The sequence below is a fragment of the Strix aluco genome, chromosome 20, assembly GCF_031877795.1.
Source record: "Strix aluco isolate bStrAlu1 chromosome 20, bStrAlu1.hap1, whole genome shotgun sequence".
NCBI lineage: Eukaryota > Metazoa > Chordata > Aves > Strigiformes > Strigidae > Strix > Strix aluco.
This window is the reverse complement of record NC_133950.1, coordinates 10,982,220-11,006,256: the sequence shown is the minus strand read 5'-3', so window position 1 is coordinate 11,006,256 and position 24,037 is coordinate 10,982,220. Positions and strand designations below refer to the sequence as shown.

Below are 24,037 nucleotides of genomic sequence, written 5' to 3'. Positions count from 1 at the left end.
AATCTGGAAGCAGCAAGAAGATGGCGATACAGCATGGGTGTGTATTTGTGTGTGCAAAATTACCGTAGAAGCTAAATACGTGCTTTTATATCTTCTCACGTTATTAATTACCGCTGAGGGAGTCTCGGGCTGCACGCCTTGGCCTCTCCATTGCGTCTCGGCCATTTGCTTCACCTCCAGCCCAATTCTACAAGACGCTCCCCCCCGTGACAGTCCCGTTCTGCATCTCCAAGTGACGGCCTGCGGTACCGGGGCTCAGCATCCCCAGCAGAGCCTGAGCCCGTCCGCGGTGCTGCCGCTCCGACACGGCCCCTTGCCCAGAGCCAGCTCCAGCAGGCCATGGCGCCGGCATCACTTTGGTCTGGGTTTGTCCTGCCCGTGCTGCGGTTCACGGGGCTGAGAGCAGGCGGGCAAAGGCACATGCGGCTCTGGAGCTGCTCCTCGCCCCGTCGGGAAGGACAGACGCTGCCCCTTGGCCCCGATAACATTTTGTGGCCACCTGTTTCCTGCAGCAGATGCCACACGGGTCCTGCGGCTGCTCTGCCTGCCCGTGGTGAGCCGTAAGGAGCCCCCGGCACACGCCATGGCCCTGGGGCTCGTGGTCCCTGTCACAGGTACAGGGTCACCAGGACGTAGATGACCCAGCTGATGGAGGCGAACAACCCAAAGAGGAGGCTGAAGAGGACCAGCGACTGGGCCTTCTTGGATGCCACGTTTGCCTGGGCCACGTCCCCGCGGCTGAGCGCAGCCCGGGTCTGGCACGGGAGGAGAAGGGGAGAGGTTAGAAGAGACCCGCAGCGCCAGGAGCAGGGAATCGAGGCGTTCAGGTGGGTTTGGTGTAAATCAGGACCTTTACTCAGGGCGTAAATCTCACATCCTTACCTCGTGGGAGTAGACGAGGGCGATGACCCCGGTCAGGAGGCAGCAGAAGACGGTCACCAGCACTGACTCCACCATGTAGTCCTTGGGCGGGCGCTGCCCGCGGCCGGCAGGCGATGGCCCCGCGCTCGGCTGCCCCTCGTACTGCAACGCCACGGGGGGGGGCAGTTAGAGCTGCATGTCCCCACCCCCCCGCAACCCCTCCCTGGGGTTGTGCTGCTCAAGCACGGTTTGGGGCACAGCTTGGGACCCCACAAACCCGGGAGGGGAGATGAGGGGTGACTCCGCTGCAGAGCGGGACAGGAACAGGTCGGGGTGGGGGGTACGTACGGTGGCGTAGGGCAGGGGTGCGGGGGGGATGCCCTGGGGCGGGAAGGGCCCCGGCCCCGGCTGGTAGACGACGGGCACTTGCTGGGAGAAGCCGGCCGGGAAGGGCGGGTAGAGCAGGTGCGCGCTTTTGGGGTCCGGGGGCGAGTAGGGCGGCGGGTCCCCCTCGAAGGCCGCGTTGGTGACCGCCGCCACCACCCTGGGCCCGTCCCCGCGGCCCGTGGCGGGGACCCCGCGGGTGCCGGGGCTGCCGCTGTCCCCCTGCTCCGCTCCCTCGGCTGCGGCCGGTGTGTCGCCCTCCATCCCGCCGAGCCGCCTGCGGGGACAGTGTGTGTGTGTGTGTCCCACGGCCCCCCCGCCACCGACCCCAAACGTCCCCCATTCCCAGGGGCTGGGACGAGCTTTCCGCGGGAGCGGAGGAGCGGACACCCCCCTTCCCCCCCGCCACCGCCACCCCACGGCCACCTCGGGAGCCCCAAGACCCCACACCCCCCCCGCGCCACCCCCATGTCCCCCACTCACGTCGGTGCCCGCGGGGTCCCCACCAGCCGGACGCTCGGGCCTGCCCCCCCCCCGCCGCCGCCGCCTCTCCCCCGCTGCGGCCCCGCCGCGGCCCCCGGCCCCCGCCCGGCCCCGCAGCGCGGTTCTGCGCGCCGGGCGCGTTAATCATTGACCCGCTGTTTGCCCGGGGCCCTGCGCGGGCGGCGGCCGCACCCGCCCCGGGCACCCCCGGCCCTGCCGCCCCCGGGGCTTCGGGTGGGGCCGGGGGTCACCCTGGGGGCGGTCCCAGCTCCCCCACCTCAGCCCCAGCCCCGTCCTGGGGGTCCGGGCGCGGCCTCACGGGGGAGCACACGGTTGCATCAGCTTAAAGAATTTTCAGGTGTCGATGTGTGATTTGTCCTTATTTTAAAATATTGTGCTCACGTGTAGGACGTGTAAATATATGTATGTAAAAATGTATCTGTTTCAGCAATATGGTGGGTGTAGGTATGCGCACACCTATAGACACGCCCCTGTGTGAACACACACCTGCACACGTAGGTGTGCGCATATGCTGGATCTGTGTGTGCACACGTTTGGGTTTAGAGGTGCTCACGTCTGTACGTGCCGTTCAGCCCTCGCTCACACGCCTGTTCCTGCTCACAGCGCTGTAGCGGTGCACATCTAGTACGTGTATGCGCGGGCACCCGGCACACGTGGGCTGTAAGTGCTATAAGCTCTATAAGGTGTATCAACTCTATGAGCTCTATAAGCTCTAAAAGTTCTATAAGGTCTGTAAGTTCTGTAACTTCTATAACTTCTGTAAGTCCTATAAGCTCTATAACTTCTATAAGGTCTGTAAGTTCTATAAGGTCTATAAGTTATGTAAGCTCTATAAGCTCTATAACTTCTGTAACTTCTACAAGGTCTATAAGTTCTATAAGGTCTATGAGGTTTATAAGCTCTATAAGCTCTATATAAGGTCTATAAGCTGTATAAGCTGTATAAGCTCTATATAAGGTCTATAAGCTCTATGAGGTCTATGAGGTCTATAAGGTCAATGAGTTCTATAAGCACTATAAGGTGTATAAGCTCTCTACAAGGTCTATAAGCTCTCTAAGGTGTATAAACTCTATATAAGCTCTCTATAAGCTCTATAAGGTGTATAAGCTCTATATAAGCTCTCTATAAGGTGTATAAGCTCTATATAAGCTCTATAGGGTGTATAAACTCTCTATAAGGTCTATAAGCTCTCTATAAGCTCTATAAGGTGTATAAGCGCTATACAAGCTCTATAGGGTGTATAAGCTCTCTATAAGCTCTATATAAGCTCTCTATAAGGTGTATAAGCTCTATATAAGCTCTATAGGGTGTATAAGCTCTCTATAAGGTCTATAAGCTCTCTATAAGCTCTATAAGGTGTATAAGCTCTATACAAGCTCTATAGGGTGTACAAGCTCTCTATAAGCTCTCTATAAGGTCTATAGGCTCTCTAAGGCACAGCTGCCCGACGTGCCCCTGCCCGACAGCGCGGGGCCGCCCCGCTCCGCCGCTGAGACCGGCCGCACTCACTGCGGGTGGCCCCGCCCCTTTCCTCTATGGCCCCGCCCCTTGCCCGTCCCGCCGCGTGACTCCGCCCACGCTCCTCGGCCCCGCCCCGCCCCCGGACTACATCTCCCGGCAGCCCCCGCGGCAGCGCCCCGCCGCCCCGCCATGGCCTCCGCCGGCGGCGCCGAGCCCGAGCGGCCGCACCCGAAGCCTTTCCTGATCGGCGTCAGCGGCGGCACCGCCAGCGGCAAGGTGAGCCCCGCGGCCCCGGGGAGCGCGCTCGGGCCGCGGCTGCCCGGCGGGGGAGGGCCCGGCTCGGTGCCTCCCGCCCGCCCTGACCCCCCGCCCCTCAGTCCACAGTGTGCGAGAAGATCATGGAGCTGCTGGGGCAGAACGAGGTGGAGCGGCGGCAGCGCAAGGTGCTGATCCTCAGCCAGGACAGCTTCTACAAGGTGCTGACGGCCGAGCAGAAGGCCAAGGCGCTCAAGGGCCAGTACAACTTCGACCACCCGGGTGAGGCTGCTCGGCCGGGCCGCGGCGGGAGCCCCGCGGCCTTTTTCCGGTGTTTTGACGTGGTTGAGTGAGCGCCGGGGGCTCGCGGCGGGGGCTTGTGGAAAATGGGAAGTGCTGCGTGACAGAAATGCTCTTTCCCCCACCCAAAACATCCGTTTGGCTTCCACGTGTCGGCATCGCGATGGTGAAAGCTGCGATGCTGGAGAGTGGGAGCACCCCGGCTTGCGCGGGGCTCTGCCTCCCGCTCGGCTGGTGGGGGCTCGGCGGGAAGCGGCATCATTCCCCAAATCCGTCCGGATATTTCTTGTCCGCGTAAACAGCCGCTGCCCTTGCGCAGGGCAGTGCCGTGGGCTGCAAACGGGGCAACGACCCCCCCGTGGCTGAGGGCTGGAGCCTGCTGTGGGTTAGCCAGCGTGGATAATGCTTTTGAAAAGCGTTAAAGACGTCTGAGGTTTTCTAAATTACTCTTGGGGAACAGACCAAGAGTTGCACAAAATTATACAATTAGCAAGTGGTTTTGTAAAATTATACAATTACCAGCTTCGCATTTGGGTTCTTAATTTCATTGTATTGTAGTTGCTTATAAACAGCAAATTCCCTCTTCCTTATCTCTGTAACCAAGTACAGCAGTTCTGGCTTGGGCAGGGAGTGTTGGATTGCTGCTGGTAGGAAGGGATATGCTGTAAATTCCTTTTTTCCTGGTGTAATACTGGACAGAGAGTTTTTCCTTTGGGTCTAGAAAATCAGAGCAGAACATCTGATATAGCAGCATCTGAAATTCTTTCCCTTTAAACCTTCCTCTTGCAGATGCTTTTGATAACGATTTGATGCATACAACCCTGAAAAATATTGTTGAGGGGAAGACAGTTGAGGTACCAACCTATGACTTCGTGACGCATTCTAGGTAGGTTTTGGTTTTGAGCGAAGCCCTGGGGTGTGTGTGAGGATGTGGATGTCCCCAGCTGGGCCTGGGGACGCGCTGCCTGGCTGTGGTGCGAGACCCATTTCACAACGTGCTCCGGGTGGTTTTTCCTGGCAGGCTGGCAGAGACGACGGTGGTCTATCCCGCTGACGTTGTTCTCTTTGAGGGGATCCTGGTTTTCTATAACCAAGACATTCGGGACATGTTCCATCTCCGGCTCTTTGTCGACACGGATTCCGACGTCCGGCTGTCCCGCAGAGGTAACGCTCCGCCGCGGCGGCAGCGTCAGCCTGCCCGTGTTCCTTACCCGTCCTCGGCTGCCTGGTAAGGCTCGTGGGTTTTATCTTCCCATCCCAGTTCTGCGAGATATGAAACGTGGGAGGGACCTTGAGCAAATCCTCACCCAGTACACCACCTTCGTCAAACCTGCCTTCGAGGAATTCTGCTTACCGGTACTAAATGTTTCACTAATTTCATTTGTGTTTTTGTTCGTGGGGGGAGAGAAGGAGCAGGGTCACCTGGGGGGCAGATGCAGCAGTGGTGGCTTTTGATATTTGTATTTCATGATCCCACACCTTATCTCTTTAACTGTTAGGAGCTTCTTGTTTAAGGAACTGAAATAGTTGGTCCCCTGTGTTGCAAGGCACCGTGGCAATCCCTAGAGGCTGTGCACATTTTCTCACTGCTCGCTGCCATGGCTACTTTAGCAGGGGTGCCTTTGACTGAAACACTCCCACTCTGCATTTATTCTTAAGTCTTGCAGGAAGAGAGAAGAGCTTTGGTTTCCAACAGACCCTCTCTCAGCAGGGAACACTGGTGAAAACCTGGGGCAGACCATTATAGCATCTGCTTGCTATGCCATGTAATGCGGGGCCAATTTAGGTGCTCACGTAATCAAATTAATTTGCAAAAACCCCTTTGAGAACAAAATCCTGTGTGTGGATTAAATAAGATGGAAAAGGCTTGCCCAGGCGCCTCTTGCTCTAGATCAAAGCAATTCTGGGATTGTAAAAGTACACATTAGAAATGCTGAATTTGCCAGCCTTTTTATAAGTAGAGGGGGAGAAAAAGCAGGGGCTCTATGGTGGTAACGATCAATAAAATGTCATCAGAGGCAGGAAGGAGTTTCACACGCACGTTGGGTACCTTGGCTCTCGGCAGAGATGTAGCAATGGCTTGTGAAATGCTGATTAGAACCAGCTCTCAGCAAACAGACCTCGGCCTCCAAGCAGGTGACCCATTTGTGTACGCTTCAGAAGTGTAAAAGCAAGTACTCCGCGCTTAACCTACTGCCTCTACCTGGTGACTGGCTGCAAAGGGACAGTAAGAACAATCCCTGACCTTAAATCCGGTGCCCGTTAGCCAGCATGGCTCCTCAATTCATTTCGGTGTTGCCATGGCCAAGAGCTTTAACTTGCAGCCCCAGAGCACAGAAACCCCTTCATCTTTGCTCCCAGCTTTCTGGCGTTCGGTAGCTTCTTCCTAGAGTAAAGCTGTCTTTTCCCATTAACAGTCTCCACCACCCTTGCTGTTTTGCAGACAAAGAAGTATGCAGATGTGATCATCCCCCGAGGAGTTGACAACATGGGTAAAAGGGAGTTGGGTTCTCAGTCTGATTTCTCTGGGGAGAGCACCTTTGGGGCTGGGCAGGGAGCAGGTGGCACACCATGGCCTTGTTCGAATGCCTCTAGGGGAAGGTGTTTTGCTGGGGGAGCTGCTCAGAGCCTGGCCCGCATGACCTGTGGAGGGCTGAAAAAAGCGACGTGGGATGGGAGATGCAGAGCAGGACACCAGTGTTAAAGCTGCGGTTGCTGGTTTCTGCTGAGGGCTGACCTCACTGCAGAGGGCAGGCAGAGCTTCATTTAAGGGCTTGTTGTTAAAAGTGGAGTTGAACAGGGCTGGATGCTCCACATTTTCTAGATAGCTGGGCCAAGAAAGCCTCCGTGTCCTCTATTTCCCATTCCTCTCTGCAGTTGCTATAAACCTCATAGTGCAGCACATTCAGGACATCCTAAACGGAGACATCTGCAAGTGGCAGCGAGGGGCAGTGAACGGACACGCTCGGACCTACAAGCGCCCGTTCCCCGAGCAGACGGAGAGCAGCAGCGTGCTAGCAGCCGGCAAACGCTCCCACCTGGAGTCCAGCAGCCGTCCGCACTAACCTGCCAGCGTCTGAAGGATCTGCCTCTGGTCCAGAGCGACACTGAAACAACTTTGGGAAAGGACTTCAACAGAATGGTTGGTGAAGTGCCCTTTAAATCATCCTAGCAGCGGAGGGGATGCTGGTGTGAAACTTCCCACAGAGGGGAGAGGAAGGAGTTGGCCTACTGCCCCTCTCCCCTCCAGAACCCCTCCCTTCTCTCCCTACGATGTCTGGAGTTATGATGTTACTTGATGAACTGCTTAAAGGCAGTGCTACTTGCTTTTTTTCAATTTTCAAAATGAGATCTAATGCTGAAGTCTCTCCTGAAAATTAAGCGCTACCAGGTGATTAGCAAGATACCCCATTTCCCTGATGATGATCTTCCTTAGCAGGAAAATTACCTGCCTGTTTCTTCCAAAGAAAAAATAATCTCTTTATCCAAGACTAGCTCACACCCTGTTAATTTTAACAAGCAAGTGCAGTCCTTGCTCTTCCCCACCTCGTTGGCACCTTGAGCTCTGGCATTGCTGGCCAGCCTCCTTTTTAACCTGTAGTGGCATGTGGGGGCAGAAGGATTGACCTGTGGAGGAATCTCTCCCCTGAGCTAGAGATGAAACAGAGACTGTCTGGGACAAATGGGAACTTGCAGTTCATCGGGGGGAACAGGCCCAAGAAGTTGTGGGATTCAGGTTCTTAATTTATTCCTTTCTAAGCTCCCGAACATTGCTGCGGTGTATGATTATTTTTTTTTGTATCCAGATAGTCTCCTTTACCACAGTTACTGAATGTGTGAGCTTCAACTGGATTGAGTTGCTCATGGAAACGAGAACCTGACCTTTCAGTATTAGTGTCTCTTAGGGCATTTCTGTACTGCTGGTTGCAGATTCTGCTGGGCGGAATCCGTCCACTGCCAGAGCTGGGTGGTAAGATCAGCAAGGGGGAAAGCTGTGAATTGCAAGACCCTCCTTCTGATGGCACAAGCAGCGCTCTGGACGTGCTTCTACCCTCAGACAGGGTCAAAGCGCTTGCCTTGCACTCAGGCAGTTTAATCTCAATGTCTGGTTTTCTGAAAAGAGCAGATAAGAGGCTAGAAGTATAAACAGTGACATCCCAGTTTCTGTTGCTTACCCCAGATAAGTGATACTGCAGCAGCGTAAAGTTTCTGGAAAAAAATTCTGAAATGAAGTGCTGGTTGGGCCTTTGAAAAATGTCCTTGTGGTATCCTTCTTGAGTCTGGACCTATGGTGTAATTTTAAGAATGGGTGTGGGTGGAAATATGATTAAGAGGAACTTTTTAATATTTGCTAGTTTTCTAAAACCAGGGTCTGGCTGTGTTGGTTGTGGGTGTGTTACTTTGGCTAATAAACAAGTGAACAAACTGAGCAGAAATGACCATTTTATGTAAAAGGTATTTGTGCTACTTGCACTACAGCAGCACAGAGGTACAGAAGGGAGCAGTGCTGGAGCTGCTCTTATACTCCACAGTTGTTTCTCCCCTTAACTCAGAATTGTTAGCTTTAGTTCTGTAACAGCTGAAGCTTTAGAGGGAAAAAAAACCCAAACCTTTAAAAAATGCAGTCTGCACTGTCATCCCCATAGTAGTCTTTTCAACACTGGAAATGGGTAAAGTCTGTTATCTGTTAGTGATCACCACACTTCAGTGGTCCATCCCTGTAATGCTGAGGAGAAAGCAGTTGGTTTCCTAACTGCTGTTGGGTGCTGTTTAGCTCAGGGTGACAGACTTAGAGTATGAGCTACTGCACTGAAGCATTAGCTATCAGGGCTGATTTAAGTAGGAGCAAAATAGTCACTAAAACCTACTTTGAATAACTGTGGTGTTTGATCATGCCTTCCTCTGGGGGTGGGTGGAGCTCAAAGCAGCCTTGAATAGTATTTGTTAGAGCAGTAAGGAACTCGACAGTAAAAAGCACCCTGGTCTGCCTAGGACTGCTGTTCTTGGTCAGCTTTGAGCTGTATTGCAAGATCCTGCTGCTGCAGCCCCATGAAAAAAAAAACCAAACCACTGTGGCATAGGTACTATAACCCTTGTGGAACACTTCTAGAGCTATTCCAAATTCCCCACTGAGCGATCCCAGTCCTTCCCTTGCACCTTTCCCTACCCTGGGAATTCCTCTGCTGGTGCAGGCCAGGGCCTGGGCTGAGTTACCTGCAATGTTTTGACCCTGAACCCATGTGTATAAGTTAGAGCAGGTTTCCTTGTCAGTATGATCAGTTCTACCTTGCTCAGAGTTCCTCCTCCTACGAGGTCTGAGGTGTAACCCTACAGCCCAGTAAATACAACGCTGCCATTTCTAGTAACAGGCCACAGGCTTCACAGAACACCACGAGGCCAAAGGGCTCTTCTGGCTTTGGCTGACTTCTTGGCCTGTCTGAAGCTTTGTTTTAGCTTGTTCAGCTGTAACAGCTATTTTTTTAATGTCCATTTGTTTTATTTTTCCTTAGCTTCATAAAAATTACAGTTATGCCAAATCATTATACATAGATAATAGTAACAAGTCATTATTCTATGCAGAATGAACTATTTATAAACTTAGCTTAATGCTCTGATGTAATGAAATAGGGACGATAGCCAAGCACTGGAAGTGGGGGCAAATAATGCGTTGTTGAGGCATATAGTCATGGGATGATGCTGAAGACTGCAGGGCCGATTACTGATAGTTGAGGATGTGTAAGCTTTAGAGCTGGGAAAACCCAGTTTTTAAGAGTAACAAAGAAAAGAGAGAAAAGTATCCAATATGTTGAAGAGTATCCATTTCTAGTAACTTGTAAGGTGGCATTGCAGACCAAGGTGCTAGGAAACGTATAAAATGGCTCCAACATCGTGCAAGGAGGAAACCATCGACATCATACTTCCAGGAAAGAGGAAGAAGAAACCCTTGCAGCAGGCTTCTCCCAGCAAAGGACCTGGGGATGCTGCTGACTGAAGTCACCAACCTTCAGACCCCCAGGGGCAGTGGAAGGGTGAATGTAATGGGTAGACACTGGGAATTGTGCTCGTAACAGCTATATGACTGTTGAGACCTTTTCTGTAACAATATTCTTTTATTTTCTTTTCCTGTAATAATTAGATCTGGACTACTATCAATTATTTGATCAGACTGTTAAGATTTCAATTATACTAACAATAAATTCTTGGCTTTGCATAAAAGGTGTTCCCATTTGCCTGTAACAAGACTGTAATTGTTACTGTTTTCGGATAAGGATGTTCCAGCTGTCCTTCCAGCGCAAGTCCTTGAGTTCAGTAACAGACAGTGAAGGCTCCCCATAGGTCACAGGGCTGAACGTGCAATAGACAAAGTAAACGGAAGAGAACCAGGCCACGATCAGTGCCCCGAACATGCTCTTGAGAAGCAGAGATCTGGGATGAGAGAGGGAAAGAGCAGTCAAGTTACGCCAAGGCTGGCCAAACGCTTCATCCAAAAGGAAGACCTAAATATGGCCTATCTTCTCTAAAGGCAAATGACAAAGTATGGCCACTGCTGGAAAAACCACTGCTTTCCCTGCAGCGGCTTGCCAGGGTGACAACCTGGAAAAAAGAACTGTGTCACTTGTCTATCTATGTTAAAACCCAATACCTGCAGAGGTGGTCGCTGAGGTGCTGTAATACGATAGGAATCAGGAGAATCTGGAATGTGAGGGCAGGCAGGTAGTGGTACAGGAACAGTGTCTTCTCCATCAGGAAGAAGGGCAGGTAATTCACAGCCCAGCCTCCACCACAGATCCCCCCGGCTGATACCCAGAGCTGCCATGCATCTGCAGGAGACAGGAGATGATAGCTCGAAGCACAGTCCCTGGAAACCTAAAATCTCTAAGAGGTTGACTACTGTCACGGTTTGTTTGGGTTTTTTTCACCACTCTCTAATACAATCTGTAACTCAACCACGCTCAGCTGAGGGAAATGGTTCCATTTTGTCACACTTTGATGAAGTACCCATCAAGACAGATTACGGCCAACATGACAACAAAATGCACGTCCAGAAAGGTCAGCACAAAACTGCCCGGCCACATGGAGGAGATGGTACCTCAGTCAGAATGAACACATCTAAAATAAACCCCTCCCCACACAGCCAGTATCTTTTAAATCATCACAAAAGGGCTCAGTAGAATCCAAATCTGAGGCCTGAATGCTTCTTATATCTAGGAAGTGACCCAAATAAATATGCTGGCTACTATATTGTCTCATGAGGTGATGGTCATATTGCAATAACCATAATCAGTCTCTTTCTGGGCTACTCTAGATGTTTGTGTATCACTAATAAAAATTCCAGGATTAGGGACAGGAAAAAGTGCTAGCATAGCCAAGCACATAGTTGCAAAAATGTGGCTTTAGGGCCATTAAAGTGCAGCAGACAAAGCTACACATCCCCCAACCTCGACGCACACATGCACAGTGGAATCAGACCTTCAGGAACGTCATAAATCTTTCTCCTTCGTCGTATCAAGTACCACAGGGACAGACACATGTAGACCAGAGCAGCAACGTTAGCTGAAGCCCAGGTGACAACATTCCCAAGGAGGTGGATCTGGGCCTGACGGATAGAAGATGGTCTAAGCCAGAAGCAGGAAAATGCTGCAGTTCTTTTAGGTTAGTTTAAATATTACCTACACACGCTAAATTAAACATCAGAACGTGCTTGGCTAGTAACCTGATCTTTCCTGGAACAAAGCTATTTGATAAACTTTGCTGCTTTAAGACCCTTTTGTAATGTAAGGCATTTAAAAGATGCTATTGGAAATGAACTCATCTTCTAAATGGAATCAATAATGGAAACTATTAAACTGCAGTTCCCCTTTATTAAAAAAAAAAAGTGCAAGACAACATGATTTAATTAAAAGCAACTACTGTCAAAGCTGTATCGCATGCCAAAAAAACCCTGAGGGAAAATATATCCTTAATACAGGAAGAGTCCCTCCTGGAGCAGCTCCTTGGCTGGAACTGCAGCCCTGCTCTCCCGGAGCTCACATCTGAACTGCTCTGCTTTCTTCACCAGGTTCACATCTACTTCTACCTCTCGTACTTACACCAGAGGTTGGGTGGAGCCAGTAGGCAATATTTGTGTCCAGTGTGATCCAGTCAAGAGCAGAGGAGCTGTACTTATGTTCTGTGTCTTCATTTTTTAATGTGAGTATTTTCCACTACAAAAAAAATAAACAGAAGGGTTTCAGCATTGGAACAACGAGTGGGATAGCAGGCATGGGGGAACGGCTCCAGATGTAAGATGTTACGTTCTGAACCTGGGAGTGGAGAAAGATTGTGCATATCTCATACAGAATACTGATCAACACAACGGTTTTATTTTGTTCTTATATAATGCACTTTCCTTAGTGAATTCCTACAGTGTCAGTAAGGGGCATCCACACTACTGACTGCATACAGAACACATTACAGTTCAGTTTCAGACAGCTTCTGGGTGCCCAACCGATCTTCCTCCCCCTTCTTTTTTCACACAATCACTTGGGTATTCGTTACTGAATAGTGTAGGTCTCTAATGTCCTTCTAAGGGCATTGAGAAATATCTGTTTTCAGTGAGGAAGCCAAACTACTCTATCGGCAAGGAATAAACAATGAACCCTAGGCTCAGAGTTTGCAGAAATGCTCAGGTTCCTGCTCTGCAGCAGAAGGAAAGATGACTAACAAGACACTCACCTGCAATTCCGTGAACTTTGCCATGAAGCTGAGGTTTTTACTTATGTCCATCTGTGTGGGAGAGTGGAGTTCCACTTCCCTCTCTTTTTGCTCTTGGCCTGGAAGAAAACAGCATAGCTCAGAAATAACCACCTAACAGGTAGAAAGCTAGAAAGGGGAGAGAGGGCACATATGATAGACCCCTGGCTCCTCACACACCCGGGGGCCCTCTCCAATACACAGCCCAACTGCAAGAGCGCTCTACAGGGATTCCTAAGGACTCTGACATATCGTGATAGAGCCAGAGCCTGCTGAACACACTACACACGATACCACCTTCCCATCAACATGAAGCGTCCCCCAGTCACAGAAATCTGCTTCGAGAACACGGCTGAGACGTACTTTTCCCGTATCTGTGCTCTTCCACATTCCACACCATGCTCTGGTGGTAGCCTTTGGACAGCTTCTCTCCAACCACCTCCAGCTGCCGGTATCCCCACTCAGGTAAAGATGCTCCACTGAGCTGAAAGTGAAAGATGACTTTACAGTCGTGCCAATTTGAACTTCAGGATGGAGGTTCCTAGGCCCTGCCTGAGCAGTGGATGTCAGCAAGGGATGGCCAGAGAGTATGTGAAGAGTCGCCACGCAATACTGTCTCAACAAATGCTACAGCCATGAAGTCAGTGATTCTGGCGAACTCTGTGAAGAGATCTTTGACTACGCCAGCTGCTGTCACATACCTCACACAGACAGCATCAATTTCTGAGCCCCAGTTGTGCACAGTGTCACAACCTCCTGATAAGCAGGACAGCTCTGCAGGCTGAAAAGGAATGGAGTATGACCACCTGAAACACATGCTGCTCTTTTATCACATTGAGCAAGTTTATTGTTTCCTTTTATTTACTTATTTGGTTATTTATTTTAGTGGTTTAGGCATTTTGGTGCAGAGAGATTAGTAGTTTATGTGATTACAAGAACTGCATGCAGCAAAAGCTACAGGCAAATACACATAAATCCACTTGCCTTTAGCACGGCAGAGGTGTTCACGTGAACAAACCTCACTTCTGACATAATTGTCTTCCACACGTCTGTGTCAGATTCCCGATTTACAATTTCCTACAACAGAAAGATGTCTTTTGATCATCATGTTGTCTCAGCTGTTTCTGCTGGAACATGATGAGCTCCTCCCTTCCCTTTGACCACTCACCACTCTCCAGAGGTTCTGCGCTGGCATGGATATGTTATAATCAATATAGCAGGAAACTTCTTGGGAGTGGGGGCTAAGAGGAGCAGCAACATCATGCCTAGAAGACAAGTGAAGTAAGATCCTCCAACACCATTTCCCAAATTCATATAAGAAGCAAACCCATAAAAGTACTGAATTGGCTTAGACCAGATTCAGTAATAAAGCAAAAAGTAACTCGTTTATACAGATTGCACTGTTTACTCTGAAAGAGAACACTCCCCACTACCAAGAGCTGCCAGGAACAGACTCAGAGGAAGCCAGTGCAGATGCCTGCTATGCCAGGCTGAAGAACAAGCACTGATTGTGACAAACAGAGATGTTGTTCACTGGGGTTTCCAATAATGAACAAATTAAGTTTGGAAGGGACACAGCAAAAACCGAAGCTCACAATAACCCTCTTCCTAATCTGAGTGATATTCAAGTACACACAGATGCCTTCTGGGAAGCAGTCAGGAGGCAATTTCATACTGCAGTCTTTGCAAAACAGGCAAGAATCCGTGGCAGTCAGCCACAGCACACCGGATCCTCCAACATGTCTTCCTAACTTTCAGAACACATCCTTCACGCAGGAGCATGCCATCAAAGTCAGTGGAGTTGAATTTGGATTAACAGTTGCACAAAACACTAAATATCTGCACCTGCCTGGAGTAGAGGCAGTGAAGGGGCAAGGATGAAGACTCGCCAAGGGGACTATGTATTTACAAATCTATAGAACTATCCTGAACTGTGAACATGGGTGAAACCCTCTAAAGGCCATTAGTAGAGAGGACTAGAAACAGCTGGCAGCCACTGAACAGTTTGTGGTTAGTATCAAATCCCATTGCCAAGTCAAAAAATAAATAAGCATACAGCATCCTTTCCCTGGGCCACAGGGATGGTTTATGTAAGTAACCACGGGAGGTCCCTCCTAGCCCACCATTTTAAGAATCCACGAATACCAGGCAGTTTATAGCATATCTGAATGCAAGGGTCACTGTGCTTCAACCCCTGAATAATTATTCTGAGCAAGACAAAGCTGAACGAGCCAGCAGGCTCAGCAGAGCAGAGGATGAGGAGAGGACTTACGTGTTGAGGTACCGAGTCGTGATGCCATGGACCAGCTGCACGATGTGTCCGTGCCTGACGGGACGGGGTGGGTTACTCACCACCAGCTGCTGCCTGGGGGAGTGACACCCAAGAGGAAGTGGTTACATTCTTCTTTCTATATAATGCAACCTTGTCATGACCAAACTGTTAGGTCAAGAAGCTGCAGGCAGGGACAGACATTTAGGCAGTAAGATGAGAAATTAAAGCAATCTATAGATGGTACTAGAATGGAAACAAAGCTCATCAAGGCGAAGGTGAGTTAAGGGCAGAATGACTCAGAGGATCGTAATGGGATACCGACACCCCAGCCATTAGGTCAGTGGTCTGAATCCAGGTCAGTCAGGAGCGAGTTCAGATTAGTCCCACCACAGCTGTTTGGTGGCTTCTGTGAGATGAGTAAATGCTTCAGTGAGGTCTGGCAGGTGTTTGTACTACAACTGATGTCACTTTTGGCAGAATTATAAGAGAAATCCATGGTTAGCTATCTCTACCATGAAGACCAAACTCCCATCTTGCTTCTGGACAGGGCTAGGGCATGCTTTGGCAAGGGGGAACACTGCAGCTCACCTAACTGCTCCCTGTACTTTACTGTTCTATTGAAGGAACTCACATTCTCCAGGACTCATAGCACTCTTAAGTTTGAAGAATTTTAAGAAGATATTGGGTTTCTGTGGTTCTGGTAGAGTCCCTGCTTGGAAGGTTTGCACTACAGACAAACTTCCCCAACATGGGTATGACTTATAATGGCACACAGTCCTTCTGGTACGACTCTTTATACAGTTCCCAGAGCAACATAAGAAACCTACAAAAGCAACTTTTTGATCAGTATGAAATGATATCACACAAGGGCTTTTACTGGCAAAACTACAAGAACAAGGAGTCCTGCTCTCCACTGACAGTTACAATGGCAAAACACTTCAGTGTGAACCAGGCCTCTCGAGCACAGGCACCCACCTGGAATCCCTCCCAATGCGGCAGAATCTACAGCTCATCCCACACTTTAAATACAAAGAAACACTCATTCTGCAAAAGTGATTTCTACTCTTTTCTGAGACTCACTGAAGTTTGATAAAACTCATCAAGGCACTCTAATGTCATGGCTCACACACTTCAAAAAGCAGAACTTCCCTTTCATGCAAAGCACCTGAAGAGTTCCCACCGGTCTCGTGAGTCTTTAAAGTTCCCCTTGTGCACAGCACAGCCCACGTCCTGGCAGAGGCAGTTCAGACAGAATTTCGGAGTCCTCAATAATGCTTTTACCATATTGAGGAGGACTGTGCAAAGAGCCACCCTTATCAACTCTGCAGCTAAAATTACTTGCTCAGGATCACACATGGCCTCTACGCCCACAAGCAGAGCACAGTTATGTCCAATCCAAGCTATGCCCTGGTTAGGTTCTGGAAGCGTACAGAAGCTATGCTTACAGCAGCCTGGCATTTATTTACATCTCTTGCATACTCACATGCCAGGATCTTTGACAATCCACCAGTTATTCACATCCTTGAAGGGATAGCAGGTCACCTGCTGTTGATGGGAACTACCTCGGCCATTCTCATACCTGCACAGAAGGTTAAAAAAACATACAGGTGTGTAACAGTACATTTCTGTGCTCAACAGAGTCACAGCAATACAAACCAGCACCAGATCACTGGCTCCATTCCTACAGATCACAGAGAATCTGTGCATCTGCAGCGTGTTCTGAAGGATTAATGAAGAGATTGCCAGGACCCAAACTGACATATTTGGACTGGTAGGTGAAGAACCAGAGCACCCTTTCACCCTAACAATATAGACCCAACCAGATTCCTCACCTGATGGGGTAAGTATTCGTGTGAGAATGGAGCCAACACTGCATGGGCTTGCCCAACACGTTCCGCAGAGTAATCTGAGAGCCGTAGGCCACCTCTAAGGGCTGACCCTGAGTGATTCGAGCCAGCCCACCCTGAGAAGTATAATGATAGAATAAGTGGAAAGAAGAAGAAACAACCCAGAGGCTGTTTAATGTCTATTAAGAGTCACCTGTCACACTAAGATAGCAGTATCTTAGCACAATGCCTTCTCATTTGGTTGTATCTACAAAAATCAAGTCTTGCAGCACCATCCTGAGCAGACAGTAAATACACCAAAGCCTGAAAGACCACAGGTATTAGGGAATATCCCTAAAGCCATGCTGTTCTAAAAGACAGTCTAAGCACTCTTCTAAAGAAAATCATACTGTCATCCTGTAGTCTACAACGTCATCACTTAAGAGTTCAGTACTGTATCTACTTCTGTGGAGCTTCCTGTAGGAAGGGACAAATCTTCAGCTGGAGAGTGAATATATTGTTCACTGGGAAAAGCTTTTCATCCATTATTAGGATTTCAGTCATTATTGCTTCATCTTAAAGCAGTACTACGGCAGCAAAATAGTTAAATGACATAATATGCAGGATCAAAGGAACAAGACTGCACAGCTTTCTTCTAACAGTGAACACAAGACAGATTTTCCCCTCTTCTCCCCTAATAAATCAATTTCATGACCACATTTCCTTTACCTCTAAGCTGGCTTGGAAAGCACTTGTCATAATCTGGTCATGAGGCCCAGAGCGATACAGCAAAGTCAAGTGAACATAGAAGAAGGACAGGTACATGGCCACTGGGATGATGATGAGGGCCAAGCCCCTAGCTAGAAAATGGCACATCAAGGAAACCTAGAAGAACACAGAGAACTCACTGGTTTCATGCTCCAGATACTAAAAATATTAAAAATACCAGTACACTTGGCTTGTTTAGTTTGTCTTTTTTAAGTTTCTCCAACCACCCTCATGCAGCTATAACTTCGTGGACAGCTGGATAACTTCCACCGAGGGTTTGAACTGGAGCCAGCAGGAGGTATGTGAAACAGTATAGGTTTTGAGCCACAAATCACCAAGACATGGAAAAGAGCAGAAAAGCCAGTCACACACACATGCTTGTCTTAAATTTAAGCATTCTCCAGCATCTCTTCTCCAGCGACTGAGCTGCGGAACTGTTCAATGACATGAGGGTTTGCAGACTATGACAAGGAATTTCAGTACAAAAACCAGCTACAGACAGCATTGTGATCTGTGGGCTTGCAAGGCTCCTGGCTGGCTCCTGTACTGAAAAGTTACATATAATGTATTTTTCATATTGTGCTACCTACATTTGACAAGTTCTGGTCTCCTATCATGTGCCAGAAATGGAGTCCTACGATGGCCAAGAGCAGCACATAGGTAAACAGGCCCATATATTTCACTCTGAGAAGAAAGCGCATAAAAAATGAACACGGTTAAAAACTACACAGTTACCTAATACAAGACATAAACATTCAAACTTTCTCTTGAACGTGATCCATTAAAGTCCAAGGACTTAGACCAATGACAAGTTTGGTACAACATAAATAAGCTTCAAGGCTTTGACACCAGAAGATACCATTTGTTGCCAATTACATTAAATAACTGCAGTGACAGAGAACCTTCCTGATAACAAGGTGGCAGATCACAAAAGCACAGAGTCCCTAAATTCAGACTTAGTGAAGCTCAGGGAACTAGGAGGGAGGGGGGAAATGCAGACGCTAATTTATAACATAAAACCATCTCTGAGAAATGCATTTTGTTCTTCCCAGGACAGTACCCTCTCACGCCTGGTATTGCCCACTGTGAACTGACATCCTCTCTACAGAAACCATCTAACTCATTAAAAAGTCATGGAGATGTCTGCTCAGAACAGCACCAAAAATCAGTCTTGAAAATCCGAAGCCCCACTGACACCTCAGATGGCAGGCAGGAAAGTCAGCTTACCAAACCAAAGAAAGACATCATCACTTACCCAACTGCACAAGAACAAGCTACTCCAGTCAACAGAAGCCAAAACCACCAGCTTCCAGAGAAGGAACTTAAATAAAAGGACAAAGGAAAGGATGTTATGGTGAGATCTATGCACCTTCTTAGGATCCTGAATTCAGGTAATTTAACTTGAAAACAACTTGCAGGACTCCACTATTCCTTATTATACTCAGAGGTATCTCATTCTGAACCTCCCACGCCACCAACTCTCAGCCCTGACCTGCAGGGTGTTGTTAAATGTACTTCTCTGTATCCTGAAAAGCAAAACTGAATGCAACCTGGCTTCTGATACTACAGAAGAAAGAAATGTATTCAGTCACTGGCTGGGCTAAGTTTAAAGATAATTTTACTATACAAAAGATTACTTTATCCTCTGCAAGGATCAGAGAACAGTGCCTGTAAACAGTAACAAAGAAGCGTTAAGTGACCTGTTATCATCAGTGTTTCTGTGCACAGAAGGAAACCTTCCAGTAAAAAATCTGGGTGGGCAAAGGCATGCTCCCAAGGGATTTTATTTTTATTGTAAAATAAAAAAGACAACCTTGCTACCAGTTAAAACAGTCTTTAACACTGCTCAGAAGAGAAAACTTCTGGGGCAGCCATATCAGAGGTCAAAGCATTGGATTTTACAGACAGATGAAGTGAGTTGCAGAAAAAAACCCCACACAATCTGTGACAAAAAAAGAGTCACCGCAAGAATATCCAAAAGGATGGGAGACAACCCAGCTTTACCTGTGCCTTTGCAAATTGTAGAACTTCAGGTAGGACAAAACTGCAAGTAGGATAAAAAAAATCAATATTGATTCCAGGAGCATGAACCTTGACTGAGTGATCAAAGAGTTCTCTGTTGGAAAAAGAGAGACAAACACAAAATTAGAGAAGCTTATCTATAGGCAATCGCATCATTATCCAACAGAAGGTTCTGCCCCTTTAAGGACAGCCAATTCATTTGCAATCTTACTGGCTGTAATAGGGAGGTGTTGGGTTTAAAGGGACAAAAACATCCCAGCAGGAGCAAAGTGCACGGCTATAAGTGTCTCCAAGGACAAAGAGGTGGGCAAGTAGTAAAGTCTGGCAGGAGGCAGATAAAGGTGCTGTGCTTGCCTACAAAGGCAAAGAAAATCAATGCTGGGAAATCCAGAGGGCTGCTTCTCAAGGCAAAGAGAGTCAAGGCAGTGACCCCAGCAGGCAATGAGCATGATGACAAGTCTTCAAGAAAGGGAGTTGCAATGAGCTGCCTTGTGCAGGATTCCCTGAGCCAGAATCAGAGCAGCCAGTAGCTAGGAGAGGTTTGTCTTATCAGACTGCTAAAGGGCTGTCGATTGGTTTTTTCACTTTCAGGCAGCTGCCAGCAGATCCTCAGAGAAAAAAAACAGCTGAGTTATACACACCAGAACAGTGTCAGATCATGGTGCTAAGGACACAGACTGGTTTGCTGCAGTTGGGAGATGGAAGAAATTTTATGAGCTCTGCCTGCAAGTAGAGTCCTGCTGCTAAACACCAGTACGTTGTAACTCATGCTGTAAACCTCTGAGGAGGAGAGTACAGGCCTCCCTGGATGCAAGAAACATGGTTTTCTGTGAGGCTTTTAAGGCTGCCCACTTTGCTTAATAATGAAATGAACTTGCATAAAGCCTCAGCCTAGAATGGCAGCCTGCTGCAGAGCTGCAAGAATAGAGGGGACCAGAGAGGCTCAGCTGAGACTGACAGAGGCCAGGGCTGACAATGAGCTCCAACGTGTTGTTAGGACTCTGTGGGGAGATGCTACTCCAGCCTTTTATGCACCCTAAAAATTCACAAGGGGAAAAGGAACCCTTCTCCCCCTGTATGAAGAATGGGGCCTAGATGAATAATCTTACCTAAGAGAATCAGAAGAGCAGCTCCAAGTGCAGCACAGTGGGAGAACTGCAGTTCTACCAAAATCTGGTATGCTAAAGGCACGCAGAGAGCACCAGCCAGTGCTGGCAGCAGTCGCAAGGACCAAACAGGAACGTTCATACTATATTCTGAAATAGGAGACAACAGTGATGTACAAATTTGAACACTATTAATTGCAGAGAAGACAGATCAATACAGAACTCCTTATGACTATAGGAAGTTGTTGAATCTAACTGCTACTCCTACTAATTTATTGTCTGTCTTGTACTGCTTAAACTCTTTTAACTGATTTAAAAAATCTCTGCTATGGAATCATAGTGCCTTAAACTTCTGTTAGAGACCTGCAGGAGACTTACTTAAGAGGAGAAGTGAAGGTGTCAGATAAAGCGTTACTTCCACTAGTCAGGCAAAAGGAATCTGTCAGCCGCTGAAATACTGCTTATTTTCTCAAAGGAATGAGACAGTTAAGATCAGCTCTTACCAGCTCCAATCCTGTTCCATAAGAAGTTTCCATCAAATCCTCCTAAGTAACCTACAACATAAGCAACAATTCAGAATTTCCAGTCTCAAAACAAGTATAAAAACCGGTGCTAAATTAGTCCTGGAACCATTTCCCAAACACATAGCTTTTCCATGCATGAAAGCCCTCTTTCCCAAAAGGGTCCTCTTTCGTACTGTTTTTGCCTGCAGCAGGGCTTGATAAAGTGCAGAGGCACAAAGAATATAAATTAGGAACAACAGACTCTCAGTGATGAAGTTATGTGTATATTTAATCTCCCCTTCCCATACAGACATTTTTACATGGTGCATATCTCAGCTACAGAATGGAACTCAGGCCTGAAAGTCTGCTGTTGTTATTTCTAGTCACTAGCACTTCTCATCTTACCTTTCTCTTTATCCAAAGGACTGGATAATGATGAGGTAATGGATGCATGGCTCCATCACCTCCCCAGCACTCATGCAACAGCCCCCTAACAATACTAAATAAGGGAAATTCTAATTCTCTCTGCACCAGAATCTCTCAGCTGCCTTGTGCTTTTCCCTAGTAACAGGGTTGGACAACTCATTGCTAACCAGCACTTTTCTCTTCCACAGCAACAGGCAACAGATAGTTCCCAGTTTCAGGAGACACCCTACCTCCCAAAGCTAGCAGCATATGGCCAAAAGGTGGGCCGCTGTCATCCACAAAGAAGATCCTCTTCATGTAGAGTGAAACAAATTGGCCATAATAAACTTCATCAAAACTGAAATACAAGAGGCAGAAATACATCAAATCTAATTGGAAGTATCCTGCAGGCTACAGGGATACTAAGAAAGGAAACACTGATTTGTTGGCAGAAAGCTAAGAATACAGTGAAGCACAGTGGCTTTGCCCCCTTACCTTCCCCTCAGGAGTTCCTATTAGGGAAACACTATCACTGTATTTACAGAGGCTGACATCAGGCAAGCTCTGCTCTTCCCCTCCTGCATTCTGACTCACAAATGTTTAAAAAACAAAAGTCTGTCATTCAAGTAGAAAATAAACCATTCTACTCACACTACAGCCCGTGGATAGGAAAGCCCCCAAAGACGGCTTATTAATCCCATCACAGTCAATGCCACGAGGTTCACATTTATCTCCGCAGTAACCACAACTGGCTTCTTCAGAAATCCCAACATCCTGTCAAAGGTCCGTCCAAACCTCCGAGCGCAAACAGAGAAGAGCAGCAGTCACCCTTTCGCTCAAAGCTAGCTGAAGATCATTTGACAGAAAGCATGCACCACTACTTTCTGCTGCTAGCAGCTCAGGATAACTGGTCTTCCAAAGTTCTCTCATTTTCCATATTTATATGTTTTCTGCTGTATCTACAGTATTATGTAAAAATGAAGTTACTAAACACAGTTAACTTTTCATCTCCCCTGCTTCTACACGTGTAAGGTTCTCTGTCATCACTAGTAAACTAGAAACTTTGTTTTTTCTTACATTGGTTCTGCAGAAACACAACAGCTAAATTCAAGCCCATATTCTGCTTTGTGCAAAGCAAACCTCCCAGCCCAGACTCTGATACCAGTGATAGGCAAACCACATGCTCAGGCACCAGGCCGCTCAGGTAGCTTTAAAAAAAAAAAAAAAAAGTTACTTCCTCAAAAATTGAGTATATTTCTTGGGACGGGCAGGTGGCAGAACCTGCAAACATCCTCTGTCTTGAAAAGCTGGCTTTTGGAGCACTGGGTGTAGGTGCTGTAGGGCTCTAGCGCAGCCTAGGGGGGAGCGCTGCAGAAAGCTGGGCTGAACTCTTTACTCCTGTAAGCAGAACTGCTAAAAGGTAGGTCAGAAAATAGTAGGGAATCAGTGTTGTATCTCCTCACCTCAATACAACTGAAAGTTACCGGAATAAATCCATCTGCATGGCTTTGATCAGGGGAGAACAAAGCAAGATGCGAGCACATCACCACCATCAAGCACGGTGACACTGTCCTTATTTTTCACTACCTACAAAACAAACCCTGCGTGGAATAGACTTTTTAAGACGCCCCTTGCAGAGCTGTGCTCTCCACCAGCACTGGGGACATCGCAGCACTGCCTCACCTGCCCGACCCGGGACAAGGGCAGGCCATCACCTGCACTCTGCCATCGCCCTGCAGGCCCTGGGACCCCAAAGAGCACCCTGATGGAGAGGCCCCGCTTCTCCCTCCAACCCTGGGGCAGGAGTGCAGCACTACCTCCCGTGAGACCTCGTACACCTCCTCAGGAAACCATGAAGCCCTCTACCAGGCTTTGCATCCCCTTCCATGAGCCTTATGAGGGGAGTGTAGGGCCGCTAACACCCCCACCAGGCCCTGGTCCCCCTTTTGAGTTTCTGGGGGGGGGGGGGGCAGCAGGACCACTGACCCCACACCCAGGCCTCACCCCTGAGGCTCACCCCTGAGGCTCACAGGGGTAAGAGCACCCACCAGCCACCCTATATCCCCGTACCCCCTCCTTGAGAGATTTTTGGGGCGGCATTAACCTGCCACCAAGCCTCCCACCCTCCCCTCAAGGCTGATGGCAGCAGCGGGGGGGGCCACCAGCCACCGCTCCCCAGGCCCCGTACCCCCGCCCTGAGCCTCGGGAGGGGGCAGCGGCGCCACTAACCCCGCCATCAGGCCTCGCCCCACGCCCCTTGAGCCTTACGGCGGTGAGGGGGGCGCAGGACCACCAGCCCCGCCGCGTCTCGGGGGAGGCAGCGGGACCGGGACCGACGCCCCCGTCCCTGAGGAGATGGCGGCCCCCGACTCCCCCCCCCCTCCCCCGCCTCTCACCCCGCCGCGCCCCGGGGGGGGCGGGACCATCCCGCGCGCTCCACCCCCTGCCGCGCGACGCCGGATGTAGCGTCAGACGCACGCAGCGCCGCGGGGCCGGGGTGAGGGCGGGGCCCCCTCCTGTTGCTACGGCAACGCTCGCGTGTGGCCGCCAGGCCGCGGCCCGTCCCGCCATGGCGGTGCTGAGGGGGCTCCCGCCACCGGCCCGCGCGCCCGGGTCCCGGCCCTAACCCGCCCGCGA

General features: G+C 49.1%; 3 protein-coding genes across 8 annotated transcripts; 1 reads left to right on the top strand and 2 right to left on the bottom strand.

Annotated features, from left to right (window-relative positions):
- Positions 1 to 458: 458 nt before the first annotated feature.
- PRRT1B (proline rich transmembrane protein 1B) lies at positions 459 to 1,761 on the bottom strand. The gene is made up of 4 exons (XM_074845843.1): positions 1,729 to 1,761; positions 1,210 to 1,522; positions 883 to 1,023; positions 459 to 755 (listed from the first exon to the last, which is right to left on the bottom strand). Exons 2-4 carry the CDS (start codon positions 1,507 to 1,509, stop codon positions 609 to 611), a joined length of 588 nt encoding a protein of 195 aa, XP_074701944.1. The 5' UTR covers positions 1,510 to 1,522; positions 1,729 to 1,761; the 3' UTR covers positions 459 to 608.
- A 1,605-nt stretch (positions 1,762 to 3,366) lies between these two features.
- On the top strand, positions 3,367 to 9,981 carry UCK1 (uridine-cytidine kinase 1). 2 transcript variants are annotated; one of them, XM_074846621.1, is made up of 7 exons: positions 3,367 to 3,486; positions 3,588 to 3,747; positions 4,555 to 4,651; positions 4,787 to 4,929; positions 5,027 to 5,121; positions 6,209 to 6,257; positions 6,643 to 9,981. In XM_074846621.1, exons 1-7 carry the CDS (start codon positions 3,400 to 3,402, stop codon positions 6,828 to 6,830), a joined length of 819 nt encoding a protein of 272 aa, XP_074702722.1. In that variant the 5' UTR covers positions 3,367 to 3,399; the 3' UTR covers positions 6,831 to 9,981. The 2 variants fall into 2 exon arrangements, with proteins under 2 accessions (XP_074702722.1, XP_074702721.1); XM_074846620.1 differs by having other exon boundaries at positions 6,209 to 6,777.
- On the bottom strand, positions 9,856 to 23,848 carry POMT1 (protein O-mannosyltransferase 1). 5 transcript variants are annotated; one of them, XM_074846616.1, is made up of 21 exons: positions 23,797 to 23,848; positions 22,864 to 22,987; positions 22,052 to 22,195; positions 21,652 to 21,758; positions 20,996 to 21,046; positions 20,496 to 20,642; positions 19,369 to 19,480; positions 18,620 to 18,685; positions 17,955 to 18,048; positions 17,326 to 17,481; positions 16,603 to 16,733; positions 16,254 to 16,349; positions 14,771 to 14,863; positions 13,667 to 13,763; positions 13,483 to 13,575; positions 12,862 to 12,982; positions 12,481 to 12,578; positions 11,856 to 11,969; positions 11,236 to 11,362; positions 10,409 to 10,586; positions 9,856 to 10,191 (listed from the first exon to the last, which is right to left on the bottom strand). In XM_074846616.1, the coding sequence occupies exons 3-21, from the start codon at positions 22,171 to 22,173 to the stop codon at positions 10,017 to 10,019; spliced, it is 2,178 nt and encodes a 725-aa protein (XP_074702717.1). In that variant the 5' UTR covers positions 22,174 to 22,195; positions 22,864 to 22,987; positions 23,797 to 23,848; the 3' UTR covers positions 9,856 to 10,016. The 5 variants fall into 5 exon arrangements, with proteins under 5 accessions (XP_074702717.1, XP_074702719.1, XP_074702718.1 ...); XM_074846618.1 differs by lacking the exon at positions 23,797 to 23,848 and adding an exon at positions 23,669 to 23,758; XM_074846617.1 differs by lacking the exon at positions 23,797 to 23,848 and adding an exon at positions 23,630 to 23,737.
- Between the last annotated feature and the right edge of the window lie 189 nt (positions 23,849 to 24,037).

Bases quoted from the DNA above. Each gene is read 5' to 3' on its own strand.
- PRRT1B (XM_074845843.1), bottom strand. From the start codon at position 1,509: ATGGAGGGCGACACACCGGCCGCAGCCGAGGGAGCGGAGCAGGGGGAC. The intron at 1,024-1,209 runs GTACGTACCCCC...GTGGCGTTGCAG, and splicing joins CACCCCTGCCCTACGCCACC to TACGAGGGGCAGCCGAGCGC. The intron at 756-882 runs GTAAGGATGTGA...CTCCCGTGCCAG, and splicing joins CCCTCGTCTACTCCCACGAG to ACCCGGGCTGCGCTCAGCCG.
- UCK1 (XM_074846620.1), top strand. From the start codon at position 3,400: ATGGCCTCCGCCGGCGGCGCCGAGCCCGAGCGGCCGCACCCGAAGCCT. The intron at 3,487-3,587 runs GTGAGCCCCGCG...CCCGCCCCTCAG, and splicing joins GCGGCACCGCCAGCGGCAAG to TCCACAGTGTGCGAGAAGAT. The intron at 4,930-5,026 runs GTAACGCTCCGC...TTCCCATCCCAG, and splicing joins CGTCCGGCTGTCCCGCAGAG to TTCTGCGAGATATGAAACGT.
- POMT1 (XM_074846616.1), bottom strand. From the start codon at position 22,173: ATGTTGGGATTTCTGAAGAAGCCAGTTGTGGTTACTGCGGAGATAAAT. The intron at 21,759-22,051 runs GTGAGTAGAATG...CTTGTATTTCAG, and splicing joins TCCTATCCACGGGCTGTAGT to TTTTGATGAAGTTTATTATG. The intron at 13,576-13,666 runs GTGAGTGGTCAA...TTTCTGTTGTAG, and splicing joins CGCAGAACCTCTGGAGAGTG to GAAATTGTAAATCGGGAATC.